The sequence below is a fragment of the Nicotiana tabacum genome, chromosome 7, assembly GCF_000715075.1.
Source record: "Nicotiana tabacum cultivar K326 chromosome 7, ASM71507v2, whole genome shotgun sequence".
Classification (NCBI taxonomy): domain Eukaryota; kingdom Viridiplantae; phylum Streptophyta; class Magnoliopsida; order Solanales; family Solanaceae; genus Nicotiana; species Nicotiana tabacum.
In genome coordinates, this window is record NC_134086.1 from 30,133,592 (window position 1) to 30,153,328 (window position 19,737).

Here is a 19,737-nt window from a genome sequence, read left to right on the forward strand (position 1 = left end):
TTGTTGTTGTTGTTATTGCCTCTTGTACATCATGCTTCAGTACTTGTGAAGGAAAATTCATCTTCTGATTTTATCAAGTTGGTAAAGAAGGGTCAAAGGTGATAGATAGGTTCTCTCACTCAATAAATCTTGGTCCACCCTAGTCATTTATTCTACTGATGGGATCTATCTTTAGAACATGGTCCACCTAGGGTCCCATTAAATATGGTGGACCAAATATCCATAATTCCAGAACATCCCTTATTTCTATTTAAATATGACAGAGACTCTTCACAACTTTAGTTCAGGAAATACCTATGTAAAACTCTTAGAGCACCTCCATGTTGCCAAACACATGGATAGAGCCCACCAAAAAAAAAAAGGAGGGTTAAAAAGATCCCATTGCCTTCAAGTCAAACTTGTAAGATAGCCCCAAGGCTTGGTTCAGTATAAAAGCAGCACGTGACCTGTGTGTTAGACGCACATCATAAGTTTAAAACTCTACCGTCCGGTGCACAAAGCATGTGGGCATTCACACAAGGTCCGAACGCACCCCAAGGGGTGTGATGTAGACAGGCTGCTTCCACGGCTCGAACCGTATCCTATAGGTCACACAGAGACAACTTTACCGCGGACAAAAACCTTGGTACATAAAAAAGGGTAAGGAATGAGTCTATTATTCACTGAGTATCGAATCGTCCACCAGCTAGCTAGCCCTCGAAAATTTCTCAGTTAGTAAAGAAAAAGTCAAACTTGGAGAATAGTTTGATACTTTCTAGTCTTTCTTAAAGAGTGACATGTATAATAGTATACTTTTAAGAGGTTTCCCAAATTAGATAGAATTAGAATTCCATACCTTAGACTAGTGCCATATGAGTCTAGCTCAGATATTTTTTTTTTTGATGACCGAAAAATCCGTTTGGAGCCGACCCTTTGGACCAACCGCAACCTTCGAAACTCGATAGATAATGGGCCCGTCCCTCTACCCTTCTCCACTTAAATACCAGGCTTTGCCTTGCATGGTGTGGGGGCTTGAACCTGTGACCTAAGACACAAATCCACCACCCTTTGCCACTTAAGCTAGGCCCTGGGGGCGTCTAGCTCAGACGTTATCACCTAGTAAAGTGAGATTATCTTGAATTTCAAAGGGGACAACTGCATGGATGGGGTAGCTCAGGGGTCAAAGCACCATGAATGAATGGAAATTTCCTAAATCCTTTTCATCCACATATTCCCCTCCTCATAAGTCAAAATATTTCTAACATTTTGTTCATAATATCTCATATAACAGCTTGCTTTACCAAAAATAGAAAATTGGAAAATAGAACCAATCATTCATTTTATCCATCTAGTCTAGCTACCTATCGGCAAATCTATATGAATCATTTCCATGTTAGCATCCTAGATTTTTCTCCTGTCTCATTCTTCTTTATTTCCTTTTATAATATGTACAAACTGAAGTTTTCATTTTTCTCTCTTTATTTATAAGAATTGAAAAGAGAGAGAGAGACGGGGGGGGGGGGGGGGGTTATGAAGGGAACTGTGGGAGGAAGAAGGCTGTTTTTAGGTTCAGAAAAGTGGTCCATGGTTGTCTCCTTTGGTGACAAATTTTATTTCCAGTTTTTAACAAACTATTATAGAAAATGGGAATTGAACTTGGTTTTTAAATCAGATCCAACATGACTTAAATTTCCCATTTCATAATGAAGAAGAACATAAAAATTCTACTGACAGAAAAGATTTAACAAAAAGAAGAAAATCCAAAGCAGCAGTACATATATAGACAACCCATATGAGTACCCATGCTGTTGAATCAAGCATGCAGCAAACCTTTATCTAGTGTCCCATCTAGAATTGCTTCACCACCACATACAAAAGTCTTGCAAAAATATATATAAAAATAAGTCAGTTTCAAACCTTATTGAACTTAAAACACACAGTTCATGTTCCTCAACTTGCTCCATGCAAAGTGTTTGAATTTAACACATGACATTGAAGCTACAGTTGTTATTATGTCATTTTGCAGTGGAATTTACTTAGGTTTTTCTAACCTTGCGACATATTATTGGACATCGCTCTTACCGAGAGAGGAATACACATGGCCTGGTCACAGACCATATCCATGAGAATGCCCATTCCTTCATGCTCTGATCTATCATGCAATCACTTTGCAAGTGTTCACTAGAGTTGGATGGTGGGCACTGTCCTTGTATCTTACTGCTGCATGTCCTACCTGAAGATTGTGTATCCTGTGATTGCTGAAGTTAAAATATGTATAGGTGTTACATAAAAACGTGAGATAACAGGCTACGAGCTTTCAAGGAGAGACCTGCAGGTACTGCAGCTAAGGCTCCGTAAAGAACTTCTAAAAAAAATCAGAATGTTTAATTACACAGAAGGGGAGCGTAACTGGTAAAGTTGTTGTCATGTGACCAGGAGGTCACGGGTTCGAGCCATGGAAACAGCCTCTTGCAGAAATACAAGGTAAGGCTGCATACAATAGACCCCTGCGGTCCGGCCCTTCCCCGAACCCCGCGCATAGCGGGAGCTTAGTGCACCGGGCTGCCCTTTAATGTTTAGTTACACAGATTAATACTCGTAACACTTAGTGATTTCTTTTCCATCCTAACTTCCAAAAAGTTTATGTCTTTGTATCCACCTCTAAAGTTGCACCCTAACACTGATGTTTGCATCTCTGTTATAAATCCTCACGTAATAAGTGTGGATTAACTTGTGTGACAAGAGTCCTTGTTAATTTCCTTGATTACTTTCTGTGTAAAAATCATTAACTTAAAAATCCACTTAAGAAGTCCATTGAACAATGCTTATGAACATTCATGTCTGGAGAAGGAACTCCAAAAAATCCAAACGATCAAGCACTGATCATAAACCAAAAATTTTGTTTTCACCATCTTTTAACTCTTAGAGCAAAGAAAGTCATGTACCTGGATAAGAAACTTCCCCTCCATTTGAGTTCATAGTCCACCAGTCAGCTTTCATTGTATATGACTAATACTTTTAACCATTTCTAAGATATGTTAGAAAAATGAATTTCCATATCATTATACTTTGTACATGGTTTGAAAAGATGAAAGTTTTATCTTCGAAAACTATAAATCATCTTAAGATTTCATTCTGGAGAGAGGTCGAATTGACTACTGATAAGCAAATTATTACATTCAGTACTCAAGCATCTGAAACTAAGTCACATATATGAAGAATTGTTTTTTACCAATAATCAACATAGTTAATTATTATAAAAGAAATTGCTTTTGCTCTATCAAAATGTGTTATTTCAAATGCATGTTCAATTTGACATGTAAAAATTGGACTACCTCAAACTTCTATAGACCGGATGCATCTCTGCTTTAGATAATACATGCAGTTATGTTTTTAAAAATTGACGCTATTTACGTACATGAGAAGTTGCAATCACCAAAGGTTCACCATCAAATTATTCACTTGCTGGAAAGCATTTGATCAATTTCTCCACTCTGATTGTACATGCTAACAATTTTCTTTGCATATGCTGGTATGTGTCTGTCAGCTCTGCCTTTCACAAAAATCACAGTAGTTAGAGAAGAACACGAGTTTATCCCTCATACTGGAATAAACATTAATTCTCTACAAACCTTTCCTTTCCCCACTTGCGGACTACATTTAAATAATTTCTGATTGTGTGGTAATCTAGTGAATAACGTGCAAATTCTAGACCCTTCGGTCCGACCTGAACCCAGAGAACCAAGTTTAGCACATCGAATTTATGATCATTTCTTTTTGAGAAGGAATTTATTATCATTTCTGAAATTCACAAGTATATGAACAAAAAAATCTTACTATGTTGAGAAAAAATGCAATTAAATTTCCAACAAACTTTGGAGCAGGTTGAGCAGGACCTCTTCCTGGAAATTCAGAAAGTTTTGCATGAGTCTTGTGAGATCATGGAGAAAGGTTCAAACATCATAGAGAAAAATATTTACTTCAAGATCATAACAGAAAAAGATTTACTTCTCAGGATTCTGCCCTGAGCATACCAACCACTTGACTTTTAATGATCAAAACAAATTAAGGTTAACTCTTAGGCCAGCGTAAATAGTCAATGAGATGTGCCACACACTATAGAAGTAAATGAAGTAGTGTTTTGCTATGCCTGTACATACAACATAACAAATATACTATGAGTAATATCAAACTTATTTGAGAGTCAACTATGATCAGTCTCTCTCCCATCCAGAAAAATCTGATTAGATAAACAATGGTGAAATAGCTAAACATAAAGAAGAGTATTTGTAAAGGACCAGAATCAGCAAATAATAAACAAAGAAATTTATAAATTAAGGGTGTTCTAAGCGTAGTAATAAATTCATTAAAGGCTGCAGAACTTGAACAAGCAAAAATTAGAAAATGAGACACGACATAAGAAAGGATTGAAGTTGCATAATCCCCTACAGTTCCCATTTTTCTACGACATCGAGGTGATAAAGATGAGATAAAAACTCAGATAGTTGATTAAAGTACGTGCCTCGCAGATGGACCCACCAAGAACAGTACATAACCCGAGAGCAGATATCAAATTCTGCACTAGCATGGGTACACAGAGAGTCTGCTTAGTAACTACTTATGATGACTATATTTCACAAGATAACCGCATACCAAATTTTGCTTCATCATCTGCCTTCACGGTTTCTACGACAAATGGACGCCGGTTACCCTGAAATAAGATGCATGCCTTAAGATAGTTATATTATACAAGAAAGAGTTTAAGGGCAACGTTACGAGATGGAGCATCATGTATTACACTACTTATCGTTGGAGTAATTTCCAAAAGGTTCTCGACAAGGCCTAGCATTTCTCTACCACGTTCATTTCTGCATTAGGAATATGCAAAAGTGTCTCTTTAAAAAGCTTATTCCATGGTAAAGCAAACGACATGCCCTTTGTACCCAGTCAAAGGATTAAAACATTTGGCATTACTTTACCTGACTGTAACATATTGCGGATGCTGCATCATGCTGATTCCACTATATTTTGGTACACCCATGTATCCCACCACCAAATCCTGAAATTTTCTTGAAGGTAAGGTTAACAGGATATCAAGTTTTGCTTTTATTCAGAAGAAATAATCTGCCTCAGTAACATCTGGAACACCACCGTAATGGAGCAGGACAGCAACAGGTAAATCTTTTAGGAGCAAAAAGTACTTAATTGCAATGGATAATAAATGTAGCATCAAACATTTACTGAAAAATCTTTTTTTGATAAGGTACGTTTACTGAAAAAGCTTTGTGAAAACCTTGAAGAGCAAACATATGAACTGGACCACCATGCATTAATCCAGGACCAAAAGGACTTGACTACAAAATTCCTTCTGGACGTGAACCACGGAATCTCATCTCTGGATATGTCACAAACTTTCACTTAAGAAACAGTTGGAGCAAATTAGTAGCCAGGTGCAGCTCCAAAACCCAAATTTCTGAGTTTGACAATGATTGAGACTACTTCTGCAAAACCTTTTCCCCCCTCAAGGAACTAAGCACTGGAAAAGCTTCTTTTTTTGAGAAAATAAGAGGAGACATATTCAAGATTTGACAATTTGATGACTGCAATACACACCTATCTATAAGATCAAACATAATATTCATCTGTTAATGCAGGATAATCTAACTTACAAACTTAACACATCTAACATTTTAAATTTTTCATACTCCATCAGTAACACTTAACATTCTAACATGCCCCCTAAAACCCAAGGTGCAGAGACCAATTTGGGTTTGCTATTTTTGAAATACAGAAATGTAGAAAAGATATTATAGATGTCAAACACAAAAAACATATGATATTTGTCAATGAGATAATATCTTAAGAACTTAACACTTATAATATTCTAACTCTAATATTCTAATACTGAACACTTAAAATTCTGAGGACTGGTCAAAGCAGCAGTTAGAGTACTCTTTTTATTGCTCTACGGAAATCTAATGTATGCATATGCACTGTGGCACCTGCAGCTCACCTATGTTTCTTTTATCAGTACTCTTTGTAAAAAGTGTATTATACAATGTATCAGGACCTTTGGTTATGAACATAAAACTCACCGCCAAGCCATTTGTGTAGTCAAAACAGCTGTAACACAAAAAAAAGAATACTTTACAAATCAGCACGAGTTAATACTCTGAAGAAGTAGAGACAGAATAATGCAATATATGATACATGAGAATACAGGACATTAGCCTTGTATGGAATGTTCTTTCAGACTTCTACACCTAGAGAGCATGATTACTTTAAGGACATCTGTTAGACAGCTGAAACCCATATTGATATTGTTTAATAGATGTTTAATTGTTTGATTTATTTCTTTCAATTGACAGTGTTTACTGATCTTGACTTAACTGCTCAAGTAAAAGGCGACGATTGACTAGTGAAAACTAGAGATCATATAGAAAGTACAACCCCATCACACTACCTTGTGCACATAAAAACATGCTTATCAACTTGCTCCCTAGTTGTTATGTTCCAATACTGAAGGAATTTTGCCCATAAAATGCTAATTGGAATAAGTATACACATAATATTTAAAGACTGTCAGCAAATCAAGAATAAGCAATTGAAATACCTGTAACAAGATGGTGCAATAACATCAACTAACTCATTTGCTGGTAAACAGAAATAGGGAACCTGCTTTAGTAAAATATAAATCTGAATAAACAGCATTAAGACAAAACAGAAGATACGAAAAAGTAGATACTGTTTTACCTCTTCAATATGGCCATCTAAATGCTTCAGATGGACCTGTTGAAATGTAGAGATTAGACAGGTATGTTAAACTGATTAGAACACCAGCATACATAATTCAATAGTATATCCTTTAGATGATAATAAAATTAGAAACCTAAATTATGGTTATATAGGATTAACTGTCGAAATATTTTCATCTAAGAGGATAATGAGACACATATGAGCTTAGTTTTTTCTTCCTCATTTGCAAGTTCCTAGAAATATTTTCATCTACGAGGATAATGAGACACATATGAGCTTAGTTTTCTCTTCCTCATTTGCAAGTTCCTACTTATAGGCAGATTTGATGCAACATAGAACAGTACACCCTCTGTCAACTTTTATGTTAAGACATTATTTCAACTTGTGTATTACATAAGTAGTAGTGGAAGAAAATACTAAAATAGTAGTTAAAGAAGTTAGTTGACATAGAAACATCAAATCACACCTTAAATTTTGGATTAGTTTAAAAGACTTTTATTCTTAGAAACTTGTGAAAGTTGTATAAAATAATATTATTAGTAAAATGGTGTCAAATATTTTGATACGTGCCAGATAACGAGACTGGCATACAAATTAATTGGGATGAAGAGTAAAAAAGGGCAGCTCGGTGCACTAAGCTCCCGCTATGCGCGGGGCCCGGGGAAGGGCCGGACCACAAGGGTCTATCGTACGCAGCCTTACCTTGCATTTCTGCAAGAGGCCAGTTTCCACGGCTTGAACCCGTGACCTCCTGGTCATATGACAACAACTTTACCAGTTACGCCAAGAGTGAAATGCATCTTCAAGAGTGAGTTGACTCACCAGCCAAATAAAACCATATTCTAGGCAGAGCACACTAGTCATCAGGTTAAGAGAGGTTGTTTAGCCAAGTTTAAGAATACAACATTCAGAAAACAGATCGCCATGACAAGTACATGAGAATATAGAAGTTGGTTTCCTTGTGCTTATACTTGAATGTATAGAATTGCAAGATCACAGAGGTGATGCATAGGTTGTCTCACAAAGAAGGTGAGTTTGTGATGAAAGAGTAGCATGAGCAAACCCCTTTTTCATATGAAAGTACTATAACAGGAGCACACCTTGTAGTCTTGCATAAACTCATAGTGAAGAACTGTTTCAGGTTCACTGCTAGCGGCCTTCAGAAACTTATCTAAGCCTTCTCGTTTTCCATTATCCACTGTCAAGAAACTACTGTCAGTAATATCGGCTAAAATATCTAGGGGAAAGGAGTGTTTGATAAAAAGCAATTTGTAGAGAATCCCACCAACTATGTCTTTCTTTCCATCCCTGCTTCTGTGGTGGACAAACAGGAAAATTTTCAGTGGAATCTTTGTGAAGAAATATCATCTGATTAATTCGAGGGTATTTACTCCTTCACAAAAATTGGGGAACTAGGCCTCTGACACATAATGGTGTTCAGCAAGGCCCTATTAGGTGAATGGCTATTGAGATTTGGTGTAGAGGAACAGGCTTCATTGAGGAAGGTTTAATGTAGACAAATATGCGGTTCAAAAAGCTGTTGGATGGTTGAAACAGGGACAAGACCTTATGGAACAGCTCTTTGAGAAGCATCATGTAGATATAGGAGGAGGATTCAAGATAGTAAGTTTTGATGTTGTTGATAGAGCAAGAGTTGGCTTACAGAAACAGAGACCGTATGGAGATAATCTCTCATGTTACACTTTCAGCATTATCCACAAAACATCCTATCAGCAGAAGTCTAATATTTATGAAGTGTGCAGGTAACAGGAAGGAGAACCATTTTGGACTCGAAGTCAAAAGAAGCTTGCAATATCGGGAGAGTTGATGAACTCTATCAGTTACTTGATGACTTATAGAGGCACAAGATCTCAGTCACAACTCAAATATCTCTATCACAGACTACTTAGGACAGACAATGTTCTCTTTCCTCATATCTCTATACGGATATGCATGGCACTGAGGAACTTCTGTTTTTGGCACAGAGAGCTGCAACAGCGGTATCCTAACAGAGGTTTCAACTACTATAGTATGTCATTGTAAGGCCAATAGGCACTCTTTCTGAATTATGTTAATAGATCAAAGCTTTTGTCATTTAGCAAAAATAAATAGGTCAAATCTCTGTCCAAACAGACTTGATTGCTACCTTCATCAAAATCTCTAGCAGTTGGTAGAATAATCGATATAGTCAAAGATGTGAGAAGGAATTTATGAATGCATCTGTTTACTTACCACAGTTAGTGCCTAGAACATATAGCTTATCCAAATTCAAATATTGCTCCACTGATCTTAAAGCTGCAAGTTACGAAATTGCTCTGCTTGTGATATAGATATAATGATAAACAATAATTTAAAAGCAGAAACAAAGAGGTCATAATAACATGAATACCTTGCACTTGGCAGCCAACACCGCAGAACAGAAGTCGCTTCACACCAGCTGCCTGTTTCAAGGAAGAAGATTGCTTACATCAAATTATACTGTAAACTTGCACTACAGTTTTCAGTGAAAACCAGAGTCCCTTTAAACCAATTTGTAATGCAATAAAGCATGCACAACTAGAAAGTGTGTAATTGTATGGATTTCATTGTTATGAAAAGAAGATAAATAGAAGCTCAGTATATGAAATAAAAGAATTTCAAGAGTAAATATGAGATCTAATGACAAGAATAAAAAAGAGAGCACCAGAAAGAAAGATCTCAGGAAAAATTGTCAGATTTGAATGCATGATTTCTATTGTATTTGCTCTCTCAGAAAATCAATCTGTACCCAGCTACTAACTTAAGCTTGATTGAAGCAGGGATATATGAACAGAAGCCAAAAACCATCCAAAAAGGTGTTATAATTAAATGAGAGAGAGAGAAGCCCAGAGCAATAGAACAATAGGATAGAGCGGCTGTGCAAACAGGCTCACCAGAGTTTGGCTTTGATACTATGTGAAAGAACCTGAACATCCAACCCAAAATCTTAAGGCAATGGTTGGAGTAGCCCAGGATTATTTAAATCCCTTTGGAAACCCTTACACAACCCATGAGAGACAAGTGTAGCATTCTCTCATAATTCCTTCCTATTCCCCCCCCCCCCCCAAAACCCTCCCTTTCAAGGTAAAGAATGGAGGAACCAGGAAGTCCACAAGCTGATCAGTATGCTTCCACTTGCAGCGGAACCTGCCTCGGACCCAAGAAAGGGAATGGACCACGGTTTATACCTCTCTTCAAAGCATAACAGCTGATTCTTGCTTGCTTAGGAAGATCCGTGTGTAAAAGTTGCAAAAGTATTTCATTGGACATTGATTGGAGGATTAACAATAAAGGGCATTCTAAAAGTCTAACACTTTTTAACCCTGATGGATTTCGTAGTAGTGAATCCTTTCTCACGAAGTATTGGACAATTACAACCTTTTTTTTTCATGAAGTAGTCATGCTAGAGACATAAACAGCCACTGATATAGAAATCTTGTCAGAACACAAACTCTTAGAAGAAATTTTGCCTAAGGGACATAACCCTTATAAAGATTTTTTTGTATAAATCACCATAAAAACAAAATTAGAAGTACACTTCTTATACAACCATGTAGTAACACAGAGACAGACACATAGGAATTAAAATGCAGATAGTTGAAGTAAAGTAGCTTCATAAATGAGAAATATTACATCTTTTAAAAAAAGATAACAAAATAATAATAATTGAGACATTACACAAGGGAGAAGGCACACGCAATAGAAACACTATTTCATACGTTAATGGTAAAATGGGAGAGGAGAACAATAAGAAATAGTCTATGGGTCCTACGACAACAAAAAATTCATGGTCGTTCTAAATTCTTTTCAATAATTTGTCCTTTTTCCATGTCTTGAAAAAAAACTGTCCAAAAAAGGCACCAGAAAGGATTCAACAGAAACTACTCTTTATAGCATCTACCAGAGACAATACCATTCTTTGGCTTCACCTTTTAAGAGATTCTAAAATAGGGCTAACCACCTTCTATAGAAAGAGTAGATATCATTACCTAAAGTAGCTCCTAACTAGACTGCTTCTACTGTGGGTGACTACTCAATTGCGATAAAGCTTGGCATGTAGGAGGACCAAAGAAAGAGCAGCTAGTTCCCAAAGGAAAGGGAGGAAGCAATTGAGGAAAAGCAGTGTGACAGTGTCAAAAGGAAGTCAACTGAAGAACCTACGATCTCTCCCAGAAGAAAGAGAAGACACATTTGGGGACAAGCAAGATGACATTGCCAGGAAAAGGAATTCAGCTCGAACCAAAATATAAAAACATAAATCAAAATAACTTCTCTTAATGAAATCTCCAATTGGGGTATGTGACAAACAAGGTATGGAAGAATCAAAGTTGGTATCTTATTCCATGAAGTGATACATATATATACATGTACATAGGATCCTAACTATGGAAAGAAGTAAAAGGAAAATCCTAAAAATCTGCTATCAAATCTCAATACTTATTCTATCTATGTATAGTACAAGTAATCTGTCTACATTCATTCTTTATGTCTACATTCATTCTTTAACACTCCCCTCAAGCTGGAGCATAGATATTAATCATGCCCAGCTTGTTGCAAAGATAATTAACTCGAGTTCCATTTAACGCCTTTGTGAATACATCAGCCAATTGCTCTCCTGTCTTCACGTAACTAGTAGAAATCAAGTTTTCCTGAATCTTCTCACGAATAAAGTGACAGTCAACTTCAATATGTTTTGTCCTTTCATGATACACCGAATTTGAGGCGATATGAAGAGCGGCTTGATTATCACACCAAAGTTTTGCCGGTGTAGTATGCTTTATCCCAATTTCCGTGAGAAGGTGATGTATCCACATAACCTCACGCGTAGTTTGTGCCATAGCACTATATTCAGATTCTGCACTGGATCGAGATACAACATTTTGTTTCTTACTTCTCCATGATACCAGGTTTCCACCCACAAAGACACAATAGCCGGTAGTAGACCTTCTATCAATTTTGGATCCAGCCTAATCCGCATCTGCAAAACACTCAATGTGAGAATGCCCACAATTGCTGTATAATATGCCAAGTCCAGAGGCTCCTTTTAAGTAACATAGAATCTGTTCCAGTGCTGCCCAATGTTTGATCGTAGGAGCGGACATAAACTGGCTAACAACACTTACATCAAAAGCAATATCTGGACGAGTCACAGTGAGATAGTTTAATCTCCCAACTAACCTCTTGTATCTACCTAGATCATTAAATGGATCGCCATCATCTTTCATAAGATGCAAATTAGGAACCACTAGAGTACTGCAAGGCTTGGCAGCCAACTTACCAGTTTCTGCCAGTAAGTCAAGAATATACTTTCTCTGAGATAGAAAAATCCCCTTCTTGCATCTATTTACTTCTACTCCCAAGAAATATTTCAGTTGTCCCAAGTCTTTCGTATGAAACTTAGTATGCAAGAAAGACTTGAGAGAAGAGATTCCTGCATAATCACTTCCGGTAATAACAATGTTATCAACATATACAACCAGGAGAATAGATCCAGCTGTTGATTGCCTGTAGAAGACTGAATGATCACATTTGCTCTTTTTCAGCCCAAATTCTTGAACTACCTCACTAAATTTTCTAAACCAAGCCCGGGGACTCTGCTTCAAGCCATACAAGGACTTCTTCAAATGACAGACCTTCCCGTACTCCCCCTGAGCAACAAAACCAGGTAGTTGCTCCATATACACCTCTTCATAAAGATCACCATGAAGAAAGGCATTCTTAATGTCCAATTGATGCAAAGGCCAATTCTCAGAAGCTGCTAGAGAAATGAACAAGCGGATAGAAGTAAGTTTGGCAACCGGAGAGAAGGTGTCAGAATAATCTACTCCATAAGTCTGAGCATACCCTTTGGCAACAAGTCTGGCCTTAAGTCTCGCTACAGAACTATCTAGATTAACTTTGACCGTGAAGACCCATTTGCATCCCACTGCTTTCTTTCCACTAGGTAAATTCACTAAATCCCAAGTACGATTTTCCTCTAAGGCATGTATTTCCCCAAGCATGGCTTCAGACCATCCAGGATGATTCAAAGCAGCTTTCACTGTTTTGGGTATAGAAATGGAGTCTAGAGACACAATCAAAGATCTAGACGCAGGGGATAAGTGATCGTAGGAAACAAAATTAGCAATAGAATATGTGGATTTGCAAGTATGTGTACCTTTGCGTAAAGCAATGGGAAGGTCAAGGTCTTCTGAAGGATCAGGCGGAAGAGGATCAGATGACGAAGGAACTGATGCAGGACCTGTATCATTTGTTTCTTGCCTCCGCGAGTAAACTTGAACAATTGGTGTTCTTGCTAACACAGTTGGAGCAGGTGCTGAAGGCAGAATAGTCGATTGGTGCTCGATAGAAGAGCTAGTAGATGGAGAAACATCATCTGATTGTTCTGTCAAAGTACGGGTAACTTGATATACTAGCCACTCATCTTCCTCCCCCTGACTTGTAGAGATGGGAGGTGCATAAAAGAATGGTATAGTCTCTGAAAACACTACATCAGTTGACACCAGATATTTGCCAAGTTCAATAGAATAACACTGATACCCCTTCTGAAGGCGAGAATAACTAAGAAAAACACACTTCAATGCCTTGGGATCCAGCTTGGTAACAGATGGTCGAACATCTCGAACATAACATGTGCTTCCAAACACCTTAGGTTCCACGAGAAATAATGACTTGTTTGGAAAAAGAACACTGTAAGGAATATTGCCACCAAGAACAGTAGATGGCATGCGATTAATCAAAAAGCAAGTCGTGGAGACCGCATCCGCCCAGAACTGTTTAGGAACCTTCATTTGTAACAAAAGTGCCCGAGCTGTCTCAAGTAGATGCCTATTCTTCCTCTCAGCAACTCCATTTTGAGAGGGTGTATCACCACATGAAGACTGATGTAGGACACCATGTTGTATCTCATGTAGGACTGAAATAACTCTGACATGTATTCTTTAGCGTTATCACTCCTTAGAATACGCACTGAAGCATTGAATTGAGTTTTGACTTCAGCACAGAAGGCAGAAAAGTGAGTAAACACTTCAGAGCGACTCTTCATAAAGTAAATCCAAGTCATCCGGGAAAAATCATCTACAAAAGTGACAAAATACTTATGCCCAGTTTTAGAAACAGCAGGACATGGTCCCCAAACATCAGAATGAACTAACTCAAAAGCTGACTCAGCTCGCTTATTAACCTTTGGACCTAACGAGATGCGATGATGTTTTGCAAATCGACATGACTCACAAACCAATGAAGAAATATTCTGAAACTGAGGACAGAGCTTTTTCAACAAAGGCAGAGAGGGATGCTCCAATCGACAATGTGCTTCAAAAGGAGACACGATACTGGAGCATGCAATAGACTGTGGCTCGCATTTATCAAGGATATAGAGATCACCAGATAAATATCCTTTACCAATAATCTGTTTCATCATAAGATCTAGAAATAAACAATGATTGGGAAAGAACCCCTACACAACAATTAAGGTCTCTAGTGATTTTACTAACAGAAATCAAATTAAAGGCCAAGTTTGGTAGACTTAATACAGATGACAGGGTAATAGAGGAAGTTGGTCCCAGATACAACACTGCTACAAGTTGTTCGATCAGCTACAGTAACTGAAGAGGGTGCTTTGTGTGATCGAAAGCTAGAAAAAACATTCGGATTACCTGTCATGTGATTTGTGGCACCAGAATCAATCACCCATTTATTTGAAGAGGTGATAAGACATGTCTTGTCTGACCCAGCAAAAGCAGTAACTGAAAAAGATTCCTTCATTGATTTATGATATTGAAGGAACTCAAGAAACTCATCTGAGACCAAGATTGTTGGACTAGGAGTTGTAGCACTATTTCCTCCTTGCTTACTATATATAGTCATTCTAATAAAACTCACGAAATATATTCAAGAAGAGATTAACTAAGTTCCAAGCAGATAGCCAATAAAGATATACTCCACCAGAAATATGACCAAACCAAAGAACTAATGATGCACCAACAAATCACACAAACCAGTAATATACTCCACCGGGAAATATAACCAAGAATAATGAAGTATATTCCACCACTAAAAGAACTCAGACATACTAGATTATCTTCAGATTCCAAATAGGTAGGTAGCTGCGAAGGACCAAATCAAGATGGAAGAAACAAAGTTTAGATGGAAATAAGTAACCTGGGACTTTCAGATGAGACTGTTAATGAGCAGCACTTCTGGGAGCAGGAAAGCCTTCTCAAATTATGGTCAGTTCGAGTAGAAACCACTAGACACACGCTGAAAATAATGACGTGACCTAGGAACAGTGAACCAAGTCTCCAACCGATCTCTCATGCACCCTCACGCGCCGTCGAGGCAGTATATGTCAGAATTCCTCGGCCGGTGCGTGGGCTTCACAAACAATGAATCCGACCACCAGATTCTGGAAACATGTATATCAAAAGGATTGATGGTGAGAGTTACTTCGCCAGACCAAAGGACTCTCCTACAACCGGTCAAGTTCTAGTGAGACCGTTTATTTCTCGACCGGATTTCAAACTTAACACCGGCTCTGATACCATGTGACAAACAAGGTATGGAAGAATCAAAGTTGGTATCTTATTCCATGAAGTGATACATATATATACATGTACATAGGATCCTAACTATGGAAAGAAGTAAAAGGAAAATCCTAAAAATCTGCTATCAAATCTCAATACTTATTCTATCTATGTATAGTACAAATAATCTGTCTACATTCATTCTTTATGTCTACATTCATTCTTTAACAGGGTAAATTACAAAGCACAGTTGCATGAGTTTCACTGACCTATCAAGAGATATGACATCTTAATGAAATCTCCAATTACGGAAAATTACAAAGCATAGCTACACAAGTCTCATTGACCTACTGAGGAGAGATATGACATCTTCAATCTGGACAACATGCTCCAGTCAGAAATTTAATAAAGTGATGCAAATTTAAATGCATTGATGATGATAATAAACAAGTAAATAATTCTGATGCTAATGGAAGTGAATGAAGAAACCTCAACTAAGGCGAGAGTATTTAGATTAGGAGACAGTGTTGGCTTGACACCTTTAGCTGCTATAACTTCCTCTGGAGTCCTTTTGAAAACATGAAAGCAGAGAGGAGGATGGAAATGGATAAATATATCAATATGTCAACATGATTATAAATACTACAGAAATTTCATTCACAAACCTTGCCAGGACAGGTCGGGGAGTAAATCGATCTTCCGGATCACTAAAACAATGTAAAGAAGAAGGTAAGAGTCCATAAATTGTTGGATATAATGGGGAAGAGAAAAGGAAAATACGTGAAAGTAGCAATTTGCAGAAGAATGAACAAGATCAAGTTCTATACTTTGGTGTATTAATTATTTCATAAATATAAAAACCTTCAATGCCATGCATATTGTACTATTTTCTGTTTTAGGATGTTACGTATTGCTTAAAACGAAAATCATGATTTCCACCAAGACAATTCTTCACTTTTATGCGTACTGAAATATGTGAGGTTTTCTAGATCATTATTAATAAGGGCTACTATGGAATAACTAACCAGAATTTCAAATGCATAACTAATGCAATGAAAGTAACCAGGAGGGAGAACCAAAATTCTTTTTAACCAAGTTGGATGCAGACCGTACCTCTGAACACAAACAACAGCTTCCACCATTCCAGCTTTTAGCATCTCCACTGCAATAGTTGTCACTATCCCCGTCCATTGAGCTCCTGAAAGCCAGAATGAAAAGATGGAGCAAAAATTGCAGATGTTTGATAAGGGTTGGCATGCAGTAACAACTCACTCAAAAGCAAATCTATAGATCTCCCCGAAAACTAACTAATTTGTTAAATTTAGTAGAGGAGCACAAGAAGACAAACAATTGTACATTTGAAATGGAATACTATTTACCAGATCCAAGGTTTTACCTTCCACAGGCTGCGTTTTACGAGCATACAACAGATTCTCATACACTCCCATATAAATCTCATCCAACGAGTCTTCTTTCCGTCCTCGTCCATGGACAGTAGGCTCCAAAGCCTGAAGCAGAAGATAAGAAACAGTCAACATTATCTAGTTACTTTGAGCTATCATATAACTTCGACTAAAAGAGCAGATTCTACATAGCATAGCAGGTCTGAGTTGATAGTGTATTCCTAGGAGATACTACTTGCAGCTAGCACCAGAGTTTTATTAGTAAGTAGTCCAATCAATCTTTATCATAAAAGAGCAAATATGCACTATGTATCACCCTCCACCACCACTCAAACTAAAAACAGGACAAAATTTCAACCTTTTCCAAGTTCCTTTGGACAAAGTTCCCCTTATGAATCTCTCTGAGGACAAAAGAAGAAAAAGTAAAATGAACTTGTGCAAAATTGGGCAAAATAAATCTCGAAATGTCACAAGATAATAATAAACCTCTAAACTAAGTTAGGCTGTATGATATTACTAAACCTAAAAATAAAGGACAAGAACTAAGAGAGTAGAGGACAGCTCATTCGCGTAAGATGCAGACCCTGGTGGAGAGCTTGATGAAGGTCTATGATTGTTTCCCCATTCCCCTATGACAAGACCTGTTTGACTAAAACCATTCTGCAGTTCAGTGTAAGTGTATAACATTATCCATCCTATTTATCTCAGTACGGAGAGATTATGTTAACATGAATCAAAATGCAATACATTTGCTGACAAGCCAGCTCCTATAGCAATATAATAATGCTTAATACTTCATTTATTCCAATATGTTGTCAATAATCAAAAGCAGATCACACCTTTTACTAAAGCAAGTGAAACAGAAAAATAGAAAACGAGCATGCTTATGCAAGAATTAGTTGGGGCAAGAAAAGGAGAACCCATCAAGTTCTAGTACGAAACCGTTCATAGGCATAAACAATCAGAACTGCAACTAAAGCTAACAGTATCATGACTAGTACAAAAGCAGAGAAAGACTCACTTCAATTCTAGACATGCCATCCCCCAAGAAAGCACATGCATTCTTGACATGGGCAATGTAGTAAGAGTCGCACAAACCACATTGGCTGCAAACCAGAAAATATTATACGACCATCAGAAAGTTATATAAAAACCTATAGTCAGTCCTGGTACCACTAAAATTAAATATGATTATTAAGAAAATATCACAAAATTGGCAAGCAATTAATTTTAATTAGTATGAAGATGAATGGTGAAACAACATACTGAAATTATAATCCTCCAAAACGTCGAATTACTAGTATGTAATATCATCAGTTATTGTGTACGACATTCATGTGACATCAGCAATTACTTTCAGTCTTCCAAGCATTAGATTAACATATTCCTTTCCTAGCAAACTTAACATATAACACATTCAAACTTTTCTTCTTTCTATTTATAAAAAAATTAACCCCAAAGTACTTCTTTCAAGTTTTAACACCAGAAATATTCTAAAATATGCATAAACGGAAATACTATGAGGCTTTACCCAACGAAACACTCCCTCAATTTCAAATTACACATTTCACATTCTTTTTTCACTTCATGCCAAATAATGTCCAATATCCCGCATATTTATTCTATAACTGTTTCACATTTACTATGAATTTTATGAGAATAGACAAACCATAGTTTCCTCAAAAGAAAACATTTCAAACACATAATAATCCAAAAACTATAAAAAAACGAGACCCTCTTTTTATCTTCTCCTCACAACACTTTCACTATTCTAACCTACGAAATATCTAACAATAAAAAATAAAAAAATATTAGAAGGAAATACTTAATTAATTCTAATTTTCAACTCTTGTCTAAATATACCCAACAAACTCATTTAATTATCCTCCCTTTTTAAAGTGTATACTCCCGTAATCACAATTTATATGACACGCTTTTCTTTTTAGTCGGTCTAAGAATGACACCTCTCTATATTCGTAAAATTTAACTTTAAAATTCTCATTATACTATTATACCTTTAATGATTGATTTATAGCCGCACAAATGTATATGACTTGTTTAAAGGCATATTTTCAAAAATCTTTTAAGTCTTTTAAACTGTGTGCCCAGTCAAACAAGCGTAACTAAAATGAAATAGATGGAGTATTAGATACTAATTCAGAGGCAAAGTTAAAATTTTAATAAATTTAAACTTAAAGAAAAAAAAGAAGAATGAACCTGCAGTGGTCTTTAGCTGGATAAGTCCCACCAGGAGGAATAGGTCGTGATTTTTTCCTCCAATCTTCTCTAAGTTTCACTGTTTTCGATTCTGTAAAGTAGTTCAAATAACATAATCAATATAATTTAGCATTTTCTTTCAAAGAAAAAAAAACTTGTAGCAAGAGCTTGTTATTGTTTTATCTTCTTTTTTGTTTTTTTTTTTTTGTCTTTGATATTAGTAAAGTGTAGGTAGAATTGTTGAGAAGAGAACCTTGTGATGAAGAAGAAATAATGGAAAAGTTGAAAGGTAAAGAAGGGAGGTTTCCAGTGAGCAACGCCATTGTTATTCTACTCTGTTACCAGTGAGCTTGGTGTGTGTGCATCTGCGTAATTGTTTTGCGCCACAAATTTATTAAACGTGGATCTTTTCATGGAGGAATCAACAGCCGTGCTTTTAACGATGTCGTGTGGTACTACATTAAGTTTATAAAATAATACTCCCTCCTTTTCAATTTAAGAATTTGAGTTGATGTAATTAGACTTTACAAAATTTAAAGAAAAAAAAACTTTTGATACATGTGATTCTTAAAAATTTTGGGACCATAATATTTTTGTGGTTATAAAAATTTATCATTAAGGTAAAACATTAAAATAAAAAATTAAAAGTCAAATTATTTTTAAATAAAAAATATGTCACTATTTTTAAAACATGCTAATAAAGAAAAATATCATTTAAGTTGAAGCAAAGGGCGTATAATATTTGTATATTTATGTAATTAAAAAAAATAAGATACTCCCGTTATTTCATTTTGTTTAGATATCATAAAAAGTTAGATACTCCGTTACTTTGCTGACTC

The 19,737-nt window shown here is 36.5% G+C and overlaps 1 protein-coding gene across 9 annotated transcripts; it reads right to left on the bottom strand.

The window, feature by feature from the left end:
- Positions 1-1,719: 1,719 nt before the first annotated feature.
- On the bottom strand, positions 1,720-19,403 carry LOC107811457 (7-hydroxymethyl chlorophyll a reductase, chloroplastic). Of its 9 annotated transcripts, XR_012711544.1 has the most exons (22): positions 19,152-19,403; positions 18,899-18,989; positions 17,703-17,787; positions 16,675-16,786; positions 16,392-16,476; positions 15,944-15,985; positions 15,768-15,846; positions 9,125-9,176; positions 8,968-9,030; positions 7,836-7,933; positions 6,733-6,768; positions 6,593-6,654; positions 6,075-6,102; positions 4,959-5,038; positions 4,778-4,847; positions 4,633-4,690; positions 3,817-3,881; positions 3,612-3,706; positions 3,398-3,528; positions 2,925-2,994; positions 2,062-2,228; positions 1,720-1,858 (listed from the first exon to the last, which is right to left on the bottom strand). XR_012711544.1 is itself a non-coding variant. In XM_016636384.2 (20 exons), the coding sequence occupies exons 1-19, from the start codon at positions 19,219-19,221 to the stop codon at positions 3,438-3,440; spliced, it is 1,362 nt and encodes a 453-aa protein (XP_016491870.1). In that variant the 5' UTR covers positions 19,222-19,403; the 3' UTR covers positions 1,720-2,212; positions 3,398-3,437. The 9 variants fall into 9 exon arrangements, 3 of the variants coding, with proteins under 3 accessions (XP_016491870.1, XP_016491869.1, XP_016491867.1); XR_012711543.1 differs by lacking the exon at positions 2,925-2,994 and having other exon boundaries at positions 2,062-2,212; XR_012711542.1 differs by lacking the exon at positions 2,925-2,994.
- Positions 19,404-19,737: the final 334 nt, after the last annotated feature.